General features: G+C 38.3%; 2 protein-coding genes across 3 annotated transcripts; both read right to left on the bottom strand.

Moving 5' to 3' along the window:
• Nucleotides 1-180: 180 nt before the first annotated feature.
• On the bottom strand, nt 181-7,475 carry dpep2 (dipeptidase 2). 2 transcript variants are annotated; one of them, XM_085450526.1, is made up of 11 exons: nt 7,372-7,475; nt 6,767-6,914; nt 6,546-6,672; nt 6,306-6,435; nt 4,812-4,962; nt 4,275-4,344; nt 3,450-3,626; nt 2,364-2,448; nt 2,212-2,287; nt 1,068-1,203; nt 181-958 (listed from the first exon to the last, which is right to left on the bottom strand). In XM_085450526.1, the coding sequence occupies exons 2-11, from the start codon at nt 6,910-6,912 to the stop codon at nt 755-757; spliced, it is 1,302 nt and encodes a 433-aa protein (XP_085306652.1). In that variant the 5' UTR covers nt 6,913-6,914; nt 7,372-7,475; the 3' UTR covers nt 181-754. The 2 variants fall into 2 exon arrangements, with proteins under 2 accessions (XP_085306652.1, XP_085306645.1); XM_085450519.1 differs by having other exon boundaries at nt 6,767-6,950.
• Nucleotides 7,476-16,536: 9,061 nt separating this feature from the next.
• On the bottom strand, nt 16,537-18,860 carry LOC146718342 (ribonuclease P protein subunit p25-like). Its single transcript, XM_085450536.1, has one exon. It carries the CDS (start codon nt 18,061-18,063, stop codon nt 17,233-17,235), a length of 831 nt encoding a protein of 276 aa, XP_085306662.1. The 5' UTR covers nt 18,064-18,860; the 3' UTR covers nt 16,537-17,232.
• Nucleotides 18,861-23,536: the final 4,676 nt, after the last annotated feature.

A 23,536-nucleotide genomic window follows, 5' to 3' on the forward strand; every position in this document is an offset into this window, starting at 1 on the left:
TTCTCTTTTTTTTGGTTACTGTATTTCTGGCACAGTCCACTACTTCAATAGGAACTTTAATAGAGTCGTATTTTATTTCATTCATAACTGTAGGTTTTTAAGAAGCAATAAAACTACCAAGTCAAATCCTATGATTACACGAAGATCAACATCACCACCTCAAGTGAGCACACCAAAGCAGATATTTATCAAATTTATTGCCATTGGGTTGTGAGCAACAAGGCTACATGAATGACGTAAAACCATAATATTGTCTTATGCTATGAGAGTAAATAGAACAAATATTTGCTTTGAAACTGATATTCTGTACAACTTTGTTAAAGTGCTTGAAGCATTATAAACTTAAGTAGACAACCTCAGCTTCTAAGCTGTTTCCTAGTCAATCCTAGATACAAAGTATAATCTCTAAAGTTATATTTATCAAGTTTATCATTCTATTATATTTTGTAATCTTCTATGGACATCATGAAAAAAATGTTCTGCCAACTAAATAACAAAATAAATAGTGAATTAAAAAAAAAAAAAAAAGATAAAACCAAGAGGTCTCTTTCAGACATCTTCTGAATTTTTAATTAATTGATTAACGTATGTACAGGAGTTTGCATTTTAATTATAGCAAAAATGAGGTTAGACATTAAAGTCATTAAATTCCTCCTAATCTCCACTGATGTGCAGCACTGTGACACTCCTTTCTGTGTACTCCTTTCTATACAACTTCAAAAGAATGATACGGCTGAACTGAGATTGTTAATATTCATTCAATCAAAAATATTCTGGAAAGCACCTGAACTGTGGCAAGGATTAACAGACCAGGTAATCCACCTTCTGCTCCAGAGGACTGATCTGAGGGCAGGCTTCTTGGGTCTGGACGTCTAAGGACTAGCCTGCATGGGTTGTGTGCCTCTTCAAATGGAATCTGGACCTCACTTGGTAGATTTGAACTCAACTGATCACGGACCTTGGTGAAAATAAAGGAAGGAAATAAGAGTATGCCAACATATAAAATACTTAAACTCATGAATCTTTCACCATCTATTCTCGTTATATAAATGTATTCTCTCGCTCACCCTCTCAACCTGTTCAAACACACGCAAGAAGTTGCGTCGAAGGACACCAGCCAGCTCATTCTCAGTCCAGTTTCTTCTCAGCAGTTCCTGGATTAGGGCTGGGTATTTTGAGACATCCTCTAACCCATGAGGGAAGCTTTTAACCAAAATGAAAACAAAATTACTCTCAAATTATTGTTTTTAGGCGAACCATTGTAGAAACAGATCCCTCATTCTGAAAATTATGGTGTTGCTAAATACATTTAGTTTCATACCTTTGATACGTGGAATTACAAAAGTAAACACAGAAACATGATTTGTTTTATTCTCAGTTCTAATAAGATTTTGGGCTGAAGAATTCTGCAAGAAGAGCCTTGGCATCGACTCTCCAAGTCAATGGGTCAGGAAGAATTTTAACCTTTATTAAATTCCTTTATTTAAAGTTTGCTGTAACAGGCTGGAACAAAAGCTCCAAAAGGCAATGAAGAAATTTGGTCACTGTTAAAGACATGGGGTATGATTCATGGCATTTTTATATTAATTGCAGTATTCAATAATGAGCTTTGTTTTCTTTTTTCTTTTGTTTCATCACAAAACTACCTGATACTGATTGTTTAAGACAATTCCGTTTAAGAGGACTTTGCGCACTTTGCACCCAGCAGCACAACAGAGTCACTGCATCCTCTCACTGTAGGGGTTAAAAGTTCTGATTCTGATTTTCCTTAAATTTGTCACCCCTCTGTATGCATAGCAATAACCTAATATCCACCATCTTGCAGAAAATCTACCGCAGCATAGCAGCCTCCATTTATGCCTATTAGAGGTATAAAGTTATTGATTTTTAACCCACTTCAGTCTGTTGACAACTGGACAGCTAAATTGCTGATATGACAAGCAAACAAAAACCACACAATTGATTTGGCTCAACAACGGCCTTTGAAATAATCTGTCTGGAGAGTGCCTCAGACAAGCGTGTTGCCTATTAGTATTAGCTTTGTTTTGTCTCAAAAGCTTTTCATTCATCATGACTATAGAATATAAAGAAGATTTAAGGTAACTTGCATGGATTTTCTGTTTGCAACATTTACCACAACAATTACAAACAAACAGTTACCTCTTTAGCTAATAATTTGTGTTATCTGGTTATTGCAAATTGATTTCTTACCTTGTAGCACCTTCATAATCCCCTCCAATTCCTATTGATTCAGCTCCAATCAATTTCTTAATGTAATCAAAATGGTCTGTAAAAATAGTGGAATAATGTATAAACTGAGATATAAGAAATACAAACACATCCATTCCAGATGGACAGCTCACCAGCCACATGAGAGATGTTAGCCTCATCTATGCAGGAAACAAATGTGTTGTGGAGATTCACCATGATCAACCCTTGGTTCTTTTTCTGAAACAAAAACACACAGGGCCATTACCAGGCGTGGAGAAAAGGGTTAAATGCCACCAAACAGACTAAAATAATCTATGCATGTGTACACTCTACAGAAAAGTTATTGTTTAATCATTTCATTTGCATATAGTGTAAATTATTATGTCTGGCATATCGAGATGCCACTCAGATCCCAAAAAGAAAAACAATAAGACTAGAAGTCAAGAGGGTTTTAGAACTGTTTTATCTAGTTCTTCCTGTTCAAATGATGATTTACTGAGCTTATGTGTATGAGTAATCACACAGAAAAAAAAAACACGTGGAAATATCAAATTCGTGGCTATGATAAAATGTAAGTATTGATACTATTTATTTTTCAACTTGATTAATAAATAGAAGAAAAGAATATTCTCAGTTTAAAAATAAAGAGCCTGAAATTACCCCGACACTGTTGACAGTAGGCTTACACACAGCTTGAATTCTTGATCATCAGCCTGTCATTAACCACTATAAGCATTTTTTTTTTAAAGTAGAGGGAGGAAAATGACTATCATTGTTAGGGTAAACAATCTGATATTCTCATTAATAGGTCCTCACTATAGTACTTTTATTTCATCCTGTGAGATCACGTTCTGGTGCCTGTCTGTGTATGCAAGTAAAGGGGAAATGGCAAGAGCTAAAGATGGCTGAGGAAATCATGGAGAACACAGAACGACATAAAGACAGAAGAAATGCATTAAGTTGATTGTGCAAATAAAGCCTTAGGATTGAAATCAATAACTCTTAGTGGGTGAAAACTGAATAATTTCTAATGGTGGAAATCTGTTCATAAATGTTTTATGCTGTTGATACACAAAAAGCCTAACCATTACAAAAATTGTCTGACAGTTTTTCTTCTTTAGATATACACATAAAGAGACACAATTAAAATGAGCCAGTCATCAATGTGACTGATCAGACAGTTGTTTAATCAAGCGGTTAAGAAGGCAAGCAATTACTTTTAAGGTTGTATTTCTCACCAGTTCAAGTAGCAGATTGTCAGGAACATTGCGGCTGTGGTTACATATGGAGTAGGAAGAGGAATGGCTAAAAATAACCGGAGCCTTAGAGTGACTCAGAACAGCAAAGGATGTGTTCCACGATGTGTGGGAGAGGTCCACTATCATTCCGAGTCTGTTCATCTCCTCGACTACGACCTCAAAAACACAATTAAGAACATTTTGGTGGCATCAGGAAGGAAGTCATTTATTCAGAGGAGAGGATGTTGTTACATGTAAACTATTAGAAAACACTCATGCAGATAACAATCAAGAGTGTCCCTGCACTTTGCTGTTGAGACGGAGATCTGAATGGGAAAGGAGTAATAAAGATGTTTTCTATGTTTAAATAAGCTGCCTATAATATATTACCATATTCCAGTAATACACAAGGAGTTATTAAATGAGAAAAGTCCAGTTTGGGTTAACAGAGATTCTCTTTCCACAGCTTCCTATCAGGAGAAGATTTAGTATGCACAGTATTCCCAAATTCTAATAGTAATGAGGTTCATTTTATTCAGAAGGTTCTCAAGTTGCAATAACTATACAATCTCTATTAATGCAAACATAACAACAACAATAATGCATAGTAGTTTTATAATAGTTATAATAGTTACTTAGTTAATACAGTTTTATGTCAACAACTGAATTTCTCTTATTTCTTCAATACAGTATGGAAGGACTGATATGTTTTATGCTTTCTGAAAAAGGGTCAGGCAAAACTGGCATGCACGCTGACATACTACTCTGTGGAATGTGAGATAATGAAATACAGCTGTGGCTAATGTTACTGAAACTCAGAATTACCTTCCCAAAGGATGTCAGGCTGTTATTCTCCCTCTTATATACAGGGTAAAAAGTTGAGGATGATTCAGCCCTGCATAGAAACAATATATGTATTTTAATGTCACAAGTGCTGCAAATTATTCTTCTCCTGTTTGTAATTACTTAAAATTACTTTGGGTATCTGAAGGGAACTGCTTCAGATACCCACAGCTATAGTCAATGTGAGATATCTGAGAGAGGACATATATAGGTTAATTTGCATAAAAGAAAAGGATGTCGAGGTGAAAATGTAAATATGTTTCACCTTTCTATCTTTCCTATTCTATAAACAAATACTTCTTAGATTAAATGTAGCTCAGTAGTTCCTGCTTTAAAGTTGCTATGTAGCAATAGACCATTACAGAGCCAATGCTACGTATTTGATAAAATAGAAATTCTATTCAAAACCCAATTTATTGCTTAAATGATCATTTAAGAAAAGATCGAGATATGACTTTTTAAATACAAAGTACTAGATATACTGTAAAATATATGCTGTATAAAGTCTTTTCCTATTACCAGGGTGTATTACAAGAATGCGTGAGACCCATGGAGCGGACTCCAAGCTGGTAAAACATCCGCAGGGCAGGAAGGCTGCTGTCAATAGAGTGGCCTCCTTCGATACTTATTAAACAGGCTATCTTACCCTTGTCCTTAGAATCTTTTAGCTCTGCAATGACAGGCCCACATACAAAGCACATAAACACATAATTGGACATCATTACCTTCAGTTATCAGTTCTACTTTTCATCTGGTTACAGAAATGCAAGCTAACGTAACCATCATATTTTAGAAAAACAAACAAACAAACAAGATACATTTCAAAACAGTAATCTAGTAACCTAAAAACATTAAGGAAATGACCTCTAGTTTCAAAATTTCTTGAGAAAGTAGTTAGTAGGAAGTTCTTATCTGATTTATTCCAATCTGGCTTTAGAAAAACATCACATTACAGAAATCACTTTATGACATTTTAATGAGTGTGGACCCTGGAAATTTTACAGTTCATATTACCTCATCCTTCTCTTCAACAGACTCAGAAATGAGCTTGGGTTAGGTGGAACTGCACCCAAATAGTTCTAATCCAATCAAACAGAGTATTTAGAATCACTGTGGTTAATTTTAGCTCATCGAGTTTCTCCCACGACTCAGTCCAAGGGCCTATTTTGTTTAGTTTACATTTGTTACCACTTGGCTATGTAATTTGTAATTATACACAAGCATCTGACCATTGTTATGTCAATGGCTGCCAGTTAGAATGAGTCATTTAATCCTGGAGAACACAAAAATCTAGACTTCATTCATTCCTATTTTACTGGCATTAAGGATGGGATAAAATTAAAGTTCTTGTTCTTCTTATTGGTCCTGATGATTATTCTTATAGTCGCCCTGCTGACCTTGAACAATGACTCACTGACCTAAAATCATCTGCTGGAGGTTTAGGGGAGTATTTCTGATCAACAACTTAATTTCAAACAGCATATCAAAAGTCCAGACTAGTCTTGTGTTGTGAAATATTTGTTGCATAACTCAGACCAGTACTTATGAATAATATAACGGCATACCTTATATCTGCACCCTCATTTCCCCCTGATTAGATTACTGCAACTCACTGTTTACATGCCTAAAAGTTTGGAGGAGTGCACCATCTATAAAACACAGCAGCAGTACTACTCACCAACACTTGGTGAGATGAACATGCCATTCCAGTCCTTGCAGATTTACACTAGCTTCACTACAGAGTTCAATTTAAGATTTCCACTGATTACTTTTAAATCACTTCACAGTGAAGCTGCACTTTCTATTTTAGAAGTCCTAACGTCTAATAGATCAGAGAATCGATTACTTCTACATGTTCCACAGTCCAAGCTTAAAACCAAGGGGTTTTCATGCATTTTGAATAGTTTTTAAACCAATGTTTTGTGTAAATACTGCGAAACACCTTATAACTTTGGTTTAGAAATGTGCCATAGAAATATAGTTAATTATTATTATTAAGAAAGTATACAATACCCTGGACAGATGTGACCAGTTCAAACTCCTGGTACTCAGTGCACATACGTCTCACCACATCTATTTGTTCCAGAGTAAGCCTCACAGCATCCTTCTGCTGAGCACCACACAGTACGTAGACAGCAAACATCTGATACAACATATCACAGAACATTAGACACATTTTACTAACCAATAAATCTCAGATGTAGATGGATTTTTTTCCAGATTGCGCTGTGAACACTTGTGAAATTGCAATACCTGTGTCTGCACATGCCCTGCTTTGAAACGGGATATGTCTGTGGATACTTTGGAGAGGTTACGGAGGTCAACTTGGCTTAGGTAGTTGTTGTGACGAATCCTCAACTGGAGAGCGAGGTCATTGTGACTGACAGAGAGATGGGATAGTGGGTGATACAAAATTGAGGGACATTTTAATTTATGATAATTTATGTATCTTGTATGTATGAAGCACACTTTACCCATCAATCAGTGGATATGTGGACATCAATTCATCTACGTCAGAGCATCCACATATTTTGGCACACAGAGAGAAAACCACCAGAGCTTCGATAAACTGCATCCAGAAGCTGTGTGAAGCATGTTTTTCACTTTTCCAAGAAGGCATATCTGAACACAGAACACGCATCAACGCGTTACAGTTATCTGATAAGGCAAAGAAGAATAACATGTGAATGATCAACACGTGCACACAAAGAATATTTTGGATCTGTAATTTATTTTGAAAGGATCACAGCGCAGCTTGGATTGTTACAGAAATATTATAGCGGCACTTTTAAATATCGTCGCAATAAACTTCCTGCTTTTTATCGAATGTATGAGTTCTGGAATACATTAAACTGCAACTCCGATAAATATAATACGTATTTTGGGATCGTCTGTTTTTTTTTTAAATTGAAACTTAAGTCCACATTAAAATAGCATATAAAAACAACGTACCATTTAAGCGTGCTTGAAAGTGGAATAATGAAAAAGGTAATTGCTCGGGATAATTAGTGCATGCTCATAATGAACCATTTGTAACTATAGACAGCGCGGAACAGCAAAATTTAAACAATATACTTACCAGCCAGGTCGCTGAAAAATGAGCCGTATGGCCACTTTGTTTAGCAACTGTGCACACACTGTACCAACTTTCCAGCTCTCCGCCCCACACAAACGTAGAGCAAACCTTTACAAAACTGGAGAGCTGCCTGTGTGGTGCATTCATGTGCTATCGGAAAATTGCTAATTCATATAAATTATTTATCGCTTGATGTTGTAGAAGAACTGCATTTTGCAGGACCGGGTTCTACAAGGACCTTAATCATGCTTTTCTTCGTTCTGTCGCTTCTCTTTTGACTTATAGCAGCTTCCAAATTTGGTAGTGGTAAAGCCTGCTATCAACGGGTAAGCAAAACAAACAAATAAATGAAGATGTGAGGGAAAAACTACAAAAACTGTATTTCACATTTTTTACGTATTCTATACTGTTGTATCTGTAGGTTCCATAACTAGTATGTGGCGTTTTAAGTATACATTTATTTGCTAAACTGCGTCGCCTTATTTGGAAATACAAATTGACGACTGCGAATTGAAAGCATGATAAAACCTGAACATTTGAAGTTGCCATCTGCTGGCCAGATAGTAAATCACATTGTTAATGACCCATGTGTTTGATTTGGCAAAGAATTTACGTTGGTTGGAGAGGGTAGTCGACTTTTTGACCAGATTGTTTAACACTATCCAGGTCAGTAAGAAACTTAAGGAAGGCAAAAGAAGTGTACCGTGTATGTGCAGAGCTGTAGTAACCACAGAGGGATAAAGTTGAATTAAGCTGCATTAAGAAGAGAGGTGACAATTAGCGAACAGTTTAGTTTCATGCCGAGAGACTGCCAGTTGCGATGATTGCTTTGAGGGTGTTGATGGAGAAGTATTGAGATGGTCAGAAGGAGCTGCAGTGTGTATTTTGAGGATGTGACGAAACAGATCATAGAGTGCCAAGAAACTAACGTGAGGGTGGTGCAAGACATGCATGAGGACAGCGAGACAGTGGTGAGGTGTGCGATAGGAGACTGATGGATTACAACGGGGATCGGCTCTGAATCCGTTGTTCTTTGCAATGATGATAAGTAGGATGACAGATGATGATGCTGTCAGGCAGGAGTCTCTGTGGACTATGATGTTTGATCACAACATTGTGATCTGTAGTGACATTAGGTAGCAGATGAAAGAGAACCTGGAGAGGTGGAGGTATACTCTTTAGAAAAGAAGAAAACAGTCAGTACAAGTAAAGCAACATACCACGTGTGCAAATGAAAGGGGAACAGGTGTAACAGTGAAGATGCAAAGTGTAGAGATAGTGAATGTGGACAAGTTTAAATAGCCAAAGCGATGGACAGTACACATGAGTGATGAAGAAGAGAGTGCACACAGGTTGGAGCAGGTGAGTATCAGGGGTGAAAGGAATAGCACATAGTGAGGCCTGCTGTTATGTATGGATTGGAGATGGTGGAACTGAAGAAAAGAGTTGGAGGTTTGGAAAAGTTGAAGTTTAGGTTTTTGCCGGGGGTGACCAGGACGGACAGAATTAGAAATTAGTTTATCAGATGGACAACTCAGGCTGTTTAAGATGGTTTGAACACGTGCAGAGGAGGGATAGCAGATATACTGGACTGGAATATGTAGATGTCAGGCAAGAGGAAATGAGGAAGATCGCAGAGAAGATTCGTGGATATAGTGAAAGAGGACATGCAGACAGAGGAGGATGCTAGAGATGGGATGAGATGGAGACAAATGTGCTAAACCCTAATGGAAGCAGCCAGAAGAAGATCTGTTGTTGAGACAAGCCTGTTGCTAGGAGAGGGGAAAAGAACAAAAACCTGACCCCATGGTCACCATCGAGTTTAGCTAAGTTACGGCAGTAGTGGTTAAAAGTTACATCGTTTCTGATCAGCTGACAAAATATTTTAGTAAGTGAATTTAAAAGATTTGTTAAAAAAAAGGGGGGGGGGGGGTTGGTGGTAAATAAAACTAAAAGTACTTCATTTGGTGACAAGAGGATATTAGTAACAGGCCTATTTCATAACAGACATCCTCACAATTGTAGAAGGAAAATGACAGCATCTTTAATCACATTACCTGTGGTGAGTGAGGCATCATCAAGACTGAAAACTAAAACTTAAAACACCAAGACTGAAATGAGTCTTGGTGTTTTAAATAAAAATAATAAAATAATTCATTTTATTATTTGGGACTACAGATGCTCACATTTTCTACTGTGGCTTGTGATTTGTAAATTTGTAAGAAGTTTCAGGCTTTGCAGTGTTACGACAACTGATACCAAATTGTGCTTTCAGGAAGCTGGATGATTTTTCACGCTCACAGAGAGACAGTGACTATTTGCAACACAAATTTGCAGTTTTGCATTAAAGCACCACCACAAAAACTCAAAGTAAGAACCCATTTATATAAAACAGTAATCATATGTTTACTATTTATACAATAATGAGGGTCCTGGGATGATATTCAGGGCCTGAACCGATTGTAGAAATTTGGCTCTTTACTTTTGAGAGGAAAACTCATTTTAGAGTAGTCTAGTGGAGAAATTGTGATACATTTTCAGTTTACTTTTTTTGCGTTAACTTGGTTTACTCTGGAGATATGACACCTCTTCCTGTTTTGTACCAGTGGTGTGCATACTTTGTGTGCTACTGATACAGAGCTATGTAGATTGTGAGTTATGTGGCGCAAGTATGTGTCACACACAGATAAATAGATAATGCTTGACATTTAATCTGTTTCTATGCAGTTGTTTTATTAAAATTGTAATTTCTGAATTAGTTCAACCATAAATGAAAACACTAAAGTTGCTCAAATTTGTGCAGTTGCAGTGAACTTACGACCTAAACTCAGTGGATGGCCTACTCTTCTTCAGATTTGAATAAGAAGATATCCAGGGGAAATTTCTGTTTTGCTTTCATTATTATTATTATTACTATTATTATTGTTATTTTTTTATTCCTTCTCTAATTTAACATATCCAAACATATATCTAATTGAAAAGCTCTCTGAGCTCTGCTTCATTATTGTTAACAGGCACCAGAATAAGGAAAAGTGTGTGTGTGTGTGTGTGTGTGTGTGTGTGTGTGCGTGCGTGTGTGTGTGCGTGTGTGTGTGTGCGTGTGTGTGTGTGTGAAAACTTCCATTATAATATCACTGAAACATGAAAAAACACTGGCTGCTTTTTCTACATTTAGTGAAAATTATAATGAAGCTGTTTTGGCTACGTTTCATTTTCTGTAAGGTACAATGTCTCCTTTTGAAACTGTTCTACATACATGTACTTACACTTTTCTGTATTAAATGTCTGATTACTGAAGAAAGAAAAAGTAAAAACAGCCTGATCATCAAAACCAGCTGGCTGGGGACCATCAAACATTTGTGCCCAGGTCTGTCTACATGGTATGTTTTCATCTGTAAACATGAAAGCTCAATTTGTGCTTAGGAGTCTTTGTCTTGATGCTTTAGGCATGTGTGCAAGACATCACTTTTTAAAACTATGGGCTGTTTACCAATTTATATACAAATTATGATTTAAAAATAATAATAAAAATTAATAATAATAATAATAATTATTATTATTATTATATTTTGTAAGTTTATCTATTTATGCTAAAAAACACTGCATAATGTACAGTTACCATACAATCTGAACCTCACCATAAAAGGTGAAGTTCAGATTACAAGCCCTGCTTTGTAATGCTTTTTTACTTGGAATGTGCTTGCACTTAATGAACCTGAGTTGAATTGTGCAAATGTGAATTAGTCTGGTGTTGATGGGGAGCATCAGGGCACCACAAATGAATTTCAATTAATTTCAGTGGGAACATGCAAAGCCTGATTTTGTGGTCCACCCACTGATATTTGGCCTTGTAGTCTGTAATGAGTAGAGTGATTCGGCTCTGATTGGAGCACCCCACTGTTGCAATGGAGTAATCACAACCGTGTTGATATTACTCTACCAATCCTCCCACTGCGCAGAGTGGACCCCCAGCTGACACTGTTTGAATTCAAATAACCAAATCATTTAGTCATATTGTCAACCTTGCTGTGGAATGTGATTGGCAAAATAACTGATGAAATCCTGTTAAAACCTTATAGTGTGTGTTCACAGTTTGATGACGGAGCTTAAGCCAAATCCTTTTAATTAGCATGCGGATTCCTGCATGTGTTTTATTTTATGACATTGAAAGCATGAGTGCAAGGGTTGGGCTACATTTAGGTTAGTCATGTCAGAAAATAGATTTTCTGAATAATTATACTCATCTTCTGTGGAGATGGAGTCACGGAAAAACATTTTGATCTTGAGGGAAAAAATGTATAGTGACAAAATGACAGTTATGTGTCATTTTTATATTTATATATCTCTGATCACCACAAATATATGTTGTGAACCCTCTTTTGCTATTGATTTCTCACATTTCTGAAAGGCAATTCTGTGTGTCAAATGCAATCTTTTAAAAAAAAAGCTTCTGAAAGTCATGTAACAAGGTGATCACTCTTTTAATTTATGTAGCAATGTATTGAAAATCATTATTGAGGCATTTGTTTTATTCCTGCATTATTCATTTGACTGGTTAGACTTGAGTTTTATAGCAGACATGTTAAATGTTTTTCTGGGTTGTGGTTCACTTTAATTCAATTTATGTTTATTTATATAGATCCAAATTACAACAACAGTTGCTTCATAGTGTTTTATACAGTAAGGTAAAGGCCCTACTGTAATGTGGAGAAAATTCATTAACGTCAATAATCAAATTATTTCCTATGAGAAAGACTTCCTATGAGAGGCTGCCCCTCCCTGAACCATTCTCTTGGAATAACAGCCATCTGCCATGATGAGTTGAGGGGTGATAAGAGCAGTTTCCATCAATTCCAAAGAAAAAATAAACGAAATAAAACAGAAACATACAAAACAAAGAATACTAACTAAAATTGTGTGAAATGCAACGTAGTATGTACTCAGTAAGCTGTGCAGTCACTGTAATATCATGTCATGTTGTGATATTAGAAATCAATGGCAGTGCAAGTTAAATTGGTGTCAAACAGAGATTCCAACAACCAAAATATTTTCAGCCCAACACAGAGGAAAAAAGCCATCTAAGGATTTGTGTTGAATTCCATTATTCCTCTGTGAATTAAAAAAAAAAAAGATGTTGAAAAAGACACCGTAGCAGTCTAATTATACTACATTTTCACTTTATTTTGTGCCCGCATTATCCTGGTCTTTTCTTTTTCCTTTTTGGTCTTTTAAGAAAACTTCTTCTTTTCTCACACAGGAAATCATGATTTAGTTTCACAGTTAAATGCAGCCAGACAGTGCTAAGAATTATGAATTGTATGTTTTCATCTCTACACATAGGCAGTATTTTTGAGCAGTTCATTCGCAATATTAACTGCAGTCCTGCATCTTCAACAGATTGCACATGTGCACAGTTGAGATCAAAAGGTGAAGCCTGGAAAAATTTAAAGGGTCTTACTGTTTCCAGCTTACCATTAGGGTTTATTTCCTTCTTCTATCTTCTTCTGAGCATTACTGGAAAAGTACAAAGCTAATGTTGTTTGTTTTTTCCCCCTGTAATTCACAGATATCGGTCCCTGAGCCTAGCCTCTTTGTTCCTCATCAAGGCCTTTCAGAAAAGATACGGGGCATAATGTGTTACCATGAAACCTCATTTATTCAAATTCTTTAATCTAATTGAGTCCTCTCATTATCGCATAGAGGAAGAAATGAGGATAAAAGGGTGAAATGTTGTTGTCTCTGAGAAAAGGCAAGACTTTAACATACCAGCCTTGAGATTGCCATTAAATGATCCAAAAAATAGCATAGCCCAGAGCTCCCATTTGCTTGTTGTAAATGCTTTGTTATATTCTTAAAACTGTATTATAGATAATAAGCTCGTCAGATAATGGTGTTGTATTCTGTGGCCATTTAGCTTTGTTGTGGAAATCATCTAGTGCACTGGGCCAGTTATGTCTGTCAGATACATCAATAATAGTGCTCTTGAGCAAGTTGTTTTTCTGCGGTTGACTTGAAACTTACTTCTCCACTAGAGAGCAGCAGCCATTAGTTGATTTTTTTTTTTCATATTTCTAAACCTATCTCTTATATAGGAAAATTATTTGAATACCAGTGTAATGTATATCACTTACAGCTGCATGTTAGTTATGGAATACAGCAAAAAGAGCTCCAGAAAATCCTCAATTTTCCCAGATTTTCAAACTTAAAATCTTTGACTTTGTCAAATTTTCCTCTAACAAAGTCTAAGAGCAAACTCTGAGTGATTGTTTTAGTTGTCGGGTATTTAAAAAAAAAAATCAGTTTAAATACATTTAAATACACCAAGCCTTCGTCTTCAGTCGCAGCTTTTGAAAAAATGTTGAAGACGTCTTGGTCTTCAAACTTCTCATTTCTTTTGCCCTGGATTCTGGCAGCCCTGTAGTCAGTGTTCATTATCTGCTCTTACAGCTTTGACTTCAGCACAGCAATTACATCCTCAGCTGCACTGATTAATCCAACATGGAGGCATTTCACAAAATGGTTTTGAAAAGACATTTCCAGACACTTACCAGGGAGTAGCTGTGGCACAGCTTGTTTATGCAGATAGACCACAGCCAGTCAATTGGCAATAAGATGTTTTCAATGACTGCTTAAGTGTTCTCTTAACCTCTAGTGTACACTGTGCAGAAAACAATAGACTGTCTGGAAAATGATTAATTTAATCTGCTTTAGCCCTGACATATAGTTGAGGTGCCTGATGTCATTTTTGGGTAATGTATGTTTCTCTATTGTTCAACATATTCCCTCTTTGGCCATTCATTAATATGTCTCCAGCGCTCTCTGCTTAACTGCTTAACCTTCCATTCTTTCCTAGCAATCACATAATCAATCACTGGCCCATTACTTGACAAGGCAGACAAAGAGAGTGTATGAGTGAGAAAAACCTTTTGGCCTGTCTCAACAAGCAAGAGGAATGTCGACTTCAGAGGGCTAACACAAGCAGAAAACATAGGCCCAGTAAATATTCAATTTAAAGGATTCCCAGATAAGGCGAGTTGAAAAATTGAGGCAGCACCCATTCTTCTAGATAAGAGAAGACGGAGCCATCTGGAGGCTGGGAGATAGCGAACTCCCACGCCATCCCAGAGACCTCACTCTCATCTGCTGCAGCGGCAGAGAAGGGGAAAAAAATGGAGTGCCAACACTTTCATTATGTTAACTTCAAAATGAATTTATTCACATTCAGTGCATGTAGTCATTGGCTTTGGCAAGAAGGAGGTTACTGTTGTGTCCACCATAACAGAAAACTGTAATCAGCCTTAAAGTAATGCTTTCCTTTGTCATTTATGATTGAAGTATGTAGTGAGTATTTAATGAATTGTTCACAGAAGAACATTCTGACCTTCAGAAAAAACGAGAATGCAATATATATACGTAACATATATACGTAATACGTAATATATATGTATGCGGTGCGTGTGCATCCGTGTATGATGTGTGTGTGTGTGGCGCATTAACTAAACGAACAGAATTTAAGCCTAGGCCTGTATTTCCTCCAAATTCACCTTGACTGCATGCTTGAAAACCACCAGCTAAACATTACTGGCAAAACAGACTCTCAGCTTGTGAATAACCTTGTCCACATTCCTGTAATGCACTTTGTTGACTCCTTCACCATACTATTTCATGCCAGCCTCATTGGATTTAGCGCTGGGATGATGCTTTTGTCAGGATGTTTTATCTGTTCTCTCAGTCAGGTACGCTTTGCCATTATCCCTAATTACCCCCACTGCATTTCACACTTGGCCCAGAATTCTTAGTGCTTAATAACAGATGCGGGTCGATTTGAAATGTACTTATAGTGGCATTATCTGTTCAACCTGGATCGTAGACTGACTGTCCCATAGGCTCTTGGATGAAAGCTGTTAACTCTGTGATAACAATGACCTGGAATGATAACCTTCCTGCAGTCTTGAGGACACACAGTTTGCTACATATGTCCTGTATTGCAGTCACAGCATTTTGTATTCAACCTTGGGTGCTCTGCTGTGCTCTGATTCATTTAATGGGATCGAGAGGGAGGTTAATCACTATGTCCGTCATAGACTGTTAAAGTGCTATATGAAATACTAGCATTTTTCTTTCTTTGTCCAGTGAGTTCGAAAGCAAATGCCATAGACCTGACTATACCTTTTTTTCTCCTCCTAAAATCTGCTAACAATGCCCCCCTCCAATTAGGAGTCACTTTGATTAATCTACTTTAGGGGGTCGACATTTGCATTTGCAGATTTTCATTAAGATCGGCATTAAGACAAGGTTCCACTTATCTAAGTTATTATGCGTGGAACATATGGGTGATTAAATGGAAAAGGTCTTAAGTATTTGGATTGATTAATTCACCGGAAGGTTTATTTTGTTTGTGTTGCTCAGAACAACTTTTAAAGAAATTTTTAATCCATAAAATTCATTACATATGCCCTCAGTTGTTGTTTTTTCCTACTGCTGTGGAGTCTGCAGAGGGTAGAATTTTGATCCAAGCACCAAAAGCGTCTGCAGCATCCAGTTAAGCTTTTGCAATTACTTAGAGGTACTGCTTTTGCAACTAAAATGGTATCTAAATGGCGTGAAAATGCAGGGAGGCAATGCATTTAAAAAATGGAAAAAGTATACAGCCATTTTATGTGCTGTCTGTCAACTCCAAGTGCATAGCGTTACTTTGAAAGCTTAGCTCCTTTTATACCATATTTTATAGCATATTATTTTGCTTATGAAATGTAAGAATATACCCGAAGAGCTAGACTACAATTGATATAGTGGGTGGCTAGGCCTATAGGCTGAAACAGGAAGGAGAGCAGCTAGTTGGTTTGATTTAATATTTTGCAGGAACAGTGTAGTGTGAAGCTCTGTCAAACCTAGTTTTAATCCTTTTCTCCACTGTGTTGTGTGATGTTATATTGCTATCTTAATGATAATCTGTGCCTGTATTTCTGCCCTAGGCATTTCTGTCAGGCTGGGTTGGTTTAGGACTGCGCCTTATCAACAGCTTTGTCATTAAATCAGCTTTTTCTACAGACAAATTTCACTGCTGTTATTCTTATCAAAAGAACAGCGCACTGTGATTTTCTGTTCAATCGCAGCTTTGCAAATTCAATGATGTTTGAGTAAGAAAGATGAAATACAAATGAAAAATCCCACTGAAAAAAAGCATTTATTTAATTTTGTTTTCATGAGATTTAATACTCAGACAAATAAAATGTGTATGCTGTGCATTTGTCATGTCACCAGTGGCTTTGGTTGTGTGTGTGTGTGTGTGTGTGTGTGTGTGTGTGTGTGTGTGTGTGTGTGTGTGTGGTGTGTGTGTGTGTGTGCACATGTGCGTTTGCGTACGTGTGTGTGTCTACTCGGATCTACGTTTTATATTCCGAAAGGTTAAATTTAAAAGCATGGGGAAAATGGTTGCCGAGATGACTGTAGCATAAGGCAAACAAATGATTTTATCCACAGGTTGTTAATAGTTTACTGAAAGCAGTAACCTAGAACCTATGAAATTCATGGCTTTTGTTAGTGTGAAATAGGATGTAATATTTTTTTCTAGATGTCATATATTAGCATGGTAGCACACATCATCAAAGTTTTCTGGATGTGAGAGACCATGTTGGACGTACCACAAAAGACGTCCTGTAAATGCTGTATGTCCAGAGGCAGCCTGTTAGGTCCCAGTCAAACTGACCTCTGGAGGATGGAATTGGTAGTCAGTTCTTCTGAGAAAGCACTGTTCTGTCTGAGTGGATGTTCTGATTGTCTCAGCATTGTGCTTGAGTGGAGTGCAGTGCCAAATGAACGCCTCTGATTCAATCCTCTCCACTGTGACACCAGTTGGGCCAGTCAGTGAGGAGGAAGGACTGAGGCTCCTTCCCCTAAACACACTCTCTTACAGTCAGGGAAACTGGTGTATTGCAAAGGTCCAAGGGATCTCTTGGATGCTGTCGCAGGTTCGGTACCCTCTCTTTCTTCCCACAATGCACTGAGAGTCTCTGGAGGCTGGTAGCCTGGTTCCTGGGGATCCAGAGGATCTTTGGAAAGAAGGATGCTGATGGAGGGCACAGTCCTGTGCACTGTCATCTCGGATGTCCCTCCTTCAGTACTCTCCCACACTTCTTTTACAACCTTATACCGGAGTTTGGTCAGCTGGTGCAAACAGCCCACTTTTCGTTTCATGATCTCGGCACAGGTGATGGTCTTTGTGACGGCACGACCTGACCCGGTAAAAACCACTTGTCTGAGCCCACCACCACTTGAATTTACCCCACTTACTCCCTTCTCTCCTTGCATCCGTGCCATGGCAAATCCCATTAAATTGCGAATCTTGCTTCCTTCCTTAACGCGCATCTCCAACACCCCAGAAGATAGCCCTGGGAAGGGACAGGGACTGTCCTCCTCAGTTCGGCACACTTTTTTGAATCCTTCTTGCCCTAATTTGAGTGCAGGAGGAGGGACTGGGAGTGGTGCTGGTTTCACTGGCCTAGAAACATTATTAACCCCACCTGGCTGTCCAGCATTGTTATAGGCTTGGCTTTGATAAACAGGGCACATGCTTGAAGTTACCCCATTCTCCATTTGGATTGGTCTGTTCAACTCCAGTCCTGGGTGGGGCTTCACGCCATCTCTGCTCAGGTACTGGTTCTGGCCACTGACCACTCCACACGCCGTAAACATTTGTGCAGTCCTCAGTGATCCACCGTAATGTTAGTCCAGGCACACACTTTTCCCACAGCTTAACATAATTTTCTTATGCACGTGGCACTTCTCTTTCTCTCTCCAGTGAACAGCTGTAAAGTTTCAAGACTTCATATTACCTCCTCCTCAAGAGCGCTATCAAAAAATTATTTAATGCTCTCCAAGACAGAGCTGCAGAAACAAGATAAATGTGTTGCTGGTAAATTAAGAGCAGTGCTGGGACCTTTAAAGATGTTCTTTAAAGAGCATCTAAATTTCATACCACAGACTGTTTGGAAAGTGCTCTGAAGATGAATAAAAAATCAATATATAAAGCTAAGTTATACACTTTCTTTAATTTGTAAGTATTTTATACGGTGGGTTATTTTCTTCTTGAATAGCAGTAAAAAATAAAATAGAGTTCTCTGTTGATTCTTCAGCAAAACTTTTCTAAAGAGAACCTGAAAGCTCAAATTAGGACTCCACCTTTTCTTTAGCGATCCAATCCAGCGCTGTTAATTTTGATGTGCTGGTCGTGTCACGTTCAACTCAAAATTGACATCTGGGGATGTCCATCTCTTAAGTTCCACGTCCTGTTTTGGACCTCTGGATGTTTTACTCCAGCTTGAGTAGGTCTGTGTCTCCTCTCCGTGTTCTCATTTTGACATCCACTGTAGATGAGGCCAGGGTTACACAGATGTCTGCAACTGGGGTGTCGTCCCTAGAGTTCTGTCTTGTCTTCAGTGATGCTCTGGGAAGTGTGTTCTGTTCCCCACAAAGAGACATAAGGGACAGAAGCTGCCTCACAAATGCTCACAGGAGGAGTGTCTGTGTGGCTGAGGGGGAGCATGAGGGAAAGGGGAGACAGCCCTCTTAAAGGCACAGGTCTTTTCATCTTTTAGACGAACACCCTCCCCTCCACAACTGAAGCCTGCCATCTGAGGAAAAAGAGAAGGGAGACGGCTACTGTGTCCCTTTAAAACCTAGAATGCAGATCCCCGGCAACTTTGTCAATCTCTTTAGAGGACGTTCCAGTGTTCAATGTACATGACTGATTAAACCTGAGTTCTGAAATAGAGACTCAGTCAACCTTTAAAAATGCATTTTCAGCTTCGAAACAATGAATTAAATTAGCTCTGTTATAATTGAAAACATCCTTCAAAGAGCTACTGAAAGTCAGCAGCATTAAATTGCACTGTACTTAGCCTTTATCCTATTAGATGTTTGTGACCATTACTATTTACATAATGCACCATTAATGGCTTCATTGCCGAGGCAATCAGGTCGTGCGGTAAGAATGCCTGTCTCTTAACGCATGGATTGTTATATTGTCGCAACCCTGGATAATCCTTGCGATCAAGGACACAAAGATCGCAAAATGCATAGAAGCATGACTTTTATCTTCAGAGTGCTGTATTAATGATAACTGTCTTCATTACTCTCTACTATATGTCGAGGTGAGGTGATGGACCCGACAGGTGAGGAAATAAGCATCTTAATGGGCTTTTTATCACCAGTGGAGGGCGCTGGCCTGCTCGCTTCCACTAAGTCAAGCCCAGACATCTGTAGTATAGCCCTGTTCAGCCCAGTCTACCGGTCGACAGGTGGATTTGTTTTCGTGTGTGACTGACAGATGAAAAAATAGGTGAAGACAGCCCACTGAGGCTGAACCTATGAGGCAGAGAGAGAGCCAGACAAGTCCTAACTACTTTCAGCTCAGTGTATTCCATGGTGCACAGTAGTACACAGGCAGTATAAACTCACTGCGACTCACACAGGCTTTATGGTGAGGCTAATTCACAATGGCATGTGTATTATATTAGATCCCTATGGTAATCAAGGAAAAAATAAGGAACAACCAACCCCCACCCCCTCACCACCACCTCCACTACCACCACCACACCCCCCAATCCAACTTCAAAGTATCTTCTATTACATGGATATGAATCGTCACTGAAGTATCAATAGTTTGATTGTATCCATGGAATTAGATTATTGACTTTAAAAAATCCCACAAGGTGGTAGAGCTGTTTATCTTTGTAACCATTCCAGACAATGCAGGAGGCACGGTAGCAAATATCTTTCTTGCCTTTTTTGTAACCTAAAAAAAAAAAAAGATGGGAGAAAGGGAAGACAGAGGGAGGAGGGAGGGTCTGTAGCGCTCACCACCAAAGTGATCATTCTGTTGTTTGGGAGAAATTACCCTCATCAGTCATACAGAGATGCACAGCTGCCTAAGGGGATCTGGTAATGTTACTGCATAATAAACTGTGTTTGTGTGTGTGCGCACATGTCCATGTTCAGTGAAAATGAGACGAGGCACGAAAGAAATGCAAGAGGGCATGGGGTAAAAGAAGTCTGATTTAACCACAGAGAGGTTAAAATTGATGATAAAAGCAGCTCTATAATCATCCCTCCTTACTACACGTTGTTGGCATATCATTTATTGCTTCTCAGTTTAGCTATAGGAACCCATTTTCTGGTGGGAATGTGATAGATTAAGCAACTCAGCTTCTGAGTAAAAAGGCAGGGTTCTGAGTAGTGTCTTCAGACACATATTAAAAACATTTTCGTCTCCATCGAAGAAAAAAAAACCCCTCTTCTCTGGATGCCTAAATAAAACCATCAGAGCTTTGCAAAAGTGTTGTGTATTGACCTTTTTGAGCAGAGCATTTTTCCTTTAAGTGGCTTCATTTAATGATGGGTAGAGGCGATGTTCATGCTTGGTCACTCACTCCTTCACACCTCCTCCACAGAGCTGGCCTCTGCCCCTGTAGCTCTCCAAGCACTTACTCCTCACTTTATGTGACCTTGGCTGGCATCTGTGACAGTCCAGGAATTCTCCCCTGCACTCTATCCTCCCTGTCTTCGTTTGAACAACCACCCTCAGCTTTTTCTCCTGACCAACAGAATTTAAGTAAAGATAAACAAAGACTGTGACAAATGGTAGTGATTCTCCCACTTTCTATGTACTTCAGGTGTCGAAGTCGGTTGCTGTTACAAATTGTAGGGCTGTCTCTTTGTTGTTTGTTACAGCACTGCAGAGTCTAGTTGTAGAGAAGCTTGTTGTGCTGTTGTCAGGGCTGCACATAAGCGCAGTGTCTCGCTGTGACAGCCGGTCGCTCACTTTACGTTAACCGCAAGTGTTTTCACGGTCATCAACCAATGGTGGCCTGGAGGCTGTCATTTCACTCTGTGTGGAGCTCGCCCGCGGCTTGGTTCTGCCCCACAAACTCACAGCCAGCCCTGGTGGGGGACAGAGCAACACACACTCATGCATATGTACACACTTAAAGACAGACACACACCCACTGGATAGACACACACACATGCACACACATACACACACACAAAAACTATATGCTCAGCATAAGGCAGGCTGCTGGAGCAATTACAGAAACATGGCAGAACACGATGAAGCAGGCCCCACTATCAGAAGGGAAATAGAGTGAGTAGAGGAAAAATGATGATGCCATTAATAATAGGGAGGCACAGAGGCTCACAGGGAGGTGGGGGTGGATGACCCCGTCTGTGATTTCCCTATGACAGCACTTTGAGATGCAAATGGTTGTGTTTGTATTAGATTTTGGCTGTTTAAATGGGCATGTTTTTGTGTCAAAGAAAAAAAAAGAAGAGAAAAAAGTAAACTGGGATACTAAATGATGTTTGAAGTGATATTTTCCTTTCACTCATGCATCCATTATTTTTGTAAATGACAGATCACGCTTCCTTATTCTCTCTTTTTTCCTCTTTACACCTTGGTCTAAAGCTATTCATATGTACATTTCTTCTACTCCAGCCATCGCTTTCCCCTTGGTACTGCAATGCAGATGTGTCTCACACAGTGGCAGAAAACTTCCACTGAAGACAGTTATGAAAGAGGAACATGAGAGACTGGAAGGAAGACCATGAAAAAGATAGAAACAGCGGTGGAAGGAACAGAAGTTTACATATATATATACTTATTGTCAAGTTTAGAAGCAAAGCATTAAAATATGAACATTTTAATGGAACTGGGTGGAGCTGAACCCTATTGCTCTATGCTTTTAGGTGTACTGTTGTTAGGGAAAAAGCAGGCATGGCAACATTTGATTTATGAGGCCTGTCTACAAAAAAGGGGTGTCTTCAGCTTCATCAACTAAACATCATTGCAAAGCTATCATGTCACCAAATAAATGCAATTTAGATGCTTTTGAAATACTACCATGATATAAACAGCTGCCTTTTCCCCCCAACATTTAATGGAACTGGGTGGAGCTGAACCCTATTGCTCTATGCTTTTAGGTGTACTGTTGCCCACAGTTTGATTAACAGCATTGTCTCCAATTTAAATTGGCAACAGCAGTTGAAAATAGCATTTGTGTTTGGTACTTCTGTTTTGTGTGGCCTCTGGGTAAAAATTAATGGATTTCATGGAAAAAAAAAGATCAATTACATCAAGAATTAATTGGCCATGTTGAAACAAATGCAAAACCCAAACAGATGCCTCAGAGGAAGTAGATTTTAATTTAGGATTCTTGTGCTGCTTACTGTATATATGTATACAAAACATTTGGAATGGGCGATGTATGAAGAATGGCACCTGAGTCGTCAACATCAGTACCAAAGATTGCTTGGGTTGATGATGTGTGGTGGTGTTTCTTTTTTGTCTAAAAATATGAACCGAAATGTTTCAACATGTGTACAAATTGTAATGTTTTCAGATTCATATAACCCCATATTAGTATCTATAGAATGTACAACAGTACAGCTGTAACTCAAGGTAAGTGAAAGATGCCTGTCCATGCTTGTATAACTCCTGTGCACGTATGTTAAAGTTTGTCTTTGAAAAGTAAAGTGAACATTTTCTAATCCTGATGGATTCAGTGAAAGAGCAGCCCAAAGGATTTAAGCCGACTGATGATAATTAATGGCCTGCTATAAGACCAAATGCTGCTTATCCATTAAAATCAAGACTCGCCAAATTTTATTTAATCAGTCGTATGTAGTATATTTATTGAAACTGCACTAGGATCTGTAAATTTAATTAATTTTATTAATTTACTTATTTTTATTATACAATTTTTGTGTGTTTCATGTTTTTTTTAGTGGTTTAGTGTTGAGGATATATTAAAGTTGAAGAGGACAGGCGTGAGTTTTTGAAATTATAACTGCAGTAGAAAGTGTCTGTGTGTCTTGTAGTAGTAGTAGTTTTGAAAAGACCAAATTCCAGTGTTGGCTATCAAAAGCATCATATTTCAAACTGTTGTTGAAGGACACAATAGCTGCTGAGATTTAAATCTGCTGGCTAGTTTCATTTATTATCCATTTTGAATTTCTCTTAGTGTCTCTGGCTTCTTTTAGTTAAATACAACTTCAAAAAAAAGAAATTATAATTCTAACCAATACATAACAGCACAGTGGTCTGTACAACAGTGTCATTGACAATCAAAGAACTGCAAAGTTCGGACATAACCTTGATTAAACAGTGTTA

Source organism: Copadichromis virginalis, linkage group LG1 (assembly GCF_057382275.1).
Source record: "Copadichromis virginalis isolate Kocher_CV1m ecotype Utaka linkage group LG1, C_Virginalis_male_GT1.1, whole genome shotgun sequence".
Classification (NCBI taxonomy): Eukaryota; Metazoa; Chordata; class Actinopteri; order Cichliformes; family Cichlidae; genus Copadichromis; species Copadichromis virginalis.

Coding starts and splice junctions, on each gene's coding strand:
- dpep2 (XM_085450519.1), bottom strand. CDS start 6,933: ATGCGTGTTCTGTGTTCAGATATGCCTTCTTGGAAAAGTGAAAAACAT. Junction 2,449..3,449: donor ACAATCTGCTACTTGAACTG/GTGAGAAATACA, acceptor TTTTTGTTTCAG/AAAAAGAACCAAGGGTTGAT. Junction 1,204..2,211: donor GATTATGAAGGTGCTACAAG/GTAAGAAATCAA, acceptor TTTGGTTAAAAG/CTTCCCTCATGGGTTAGAGG.
- LOC146718342 (XM_085450536.1), bottom strand. CDS start 18,063: ATGTTTACGGCGTGTGGAGTGGTCAGTGGCCAGAACCAGTACCTGAGC.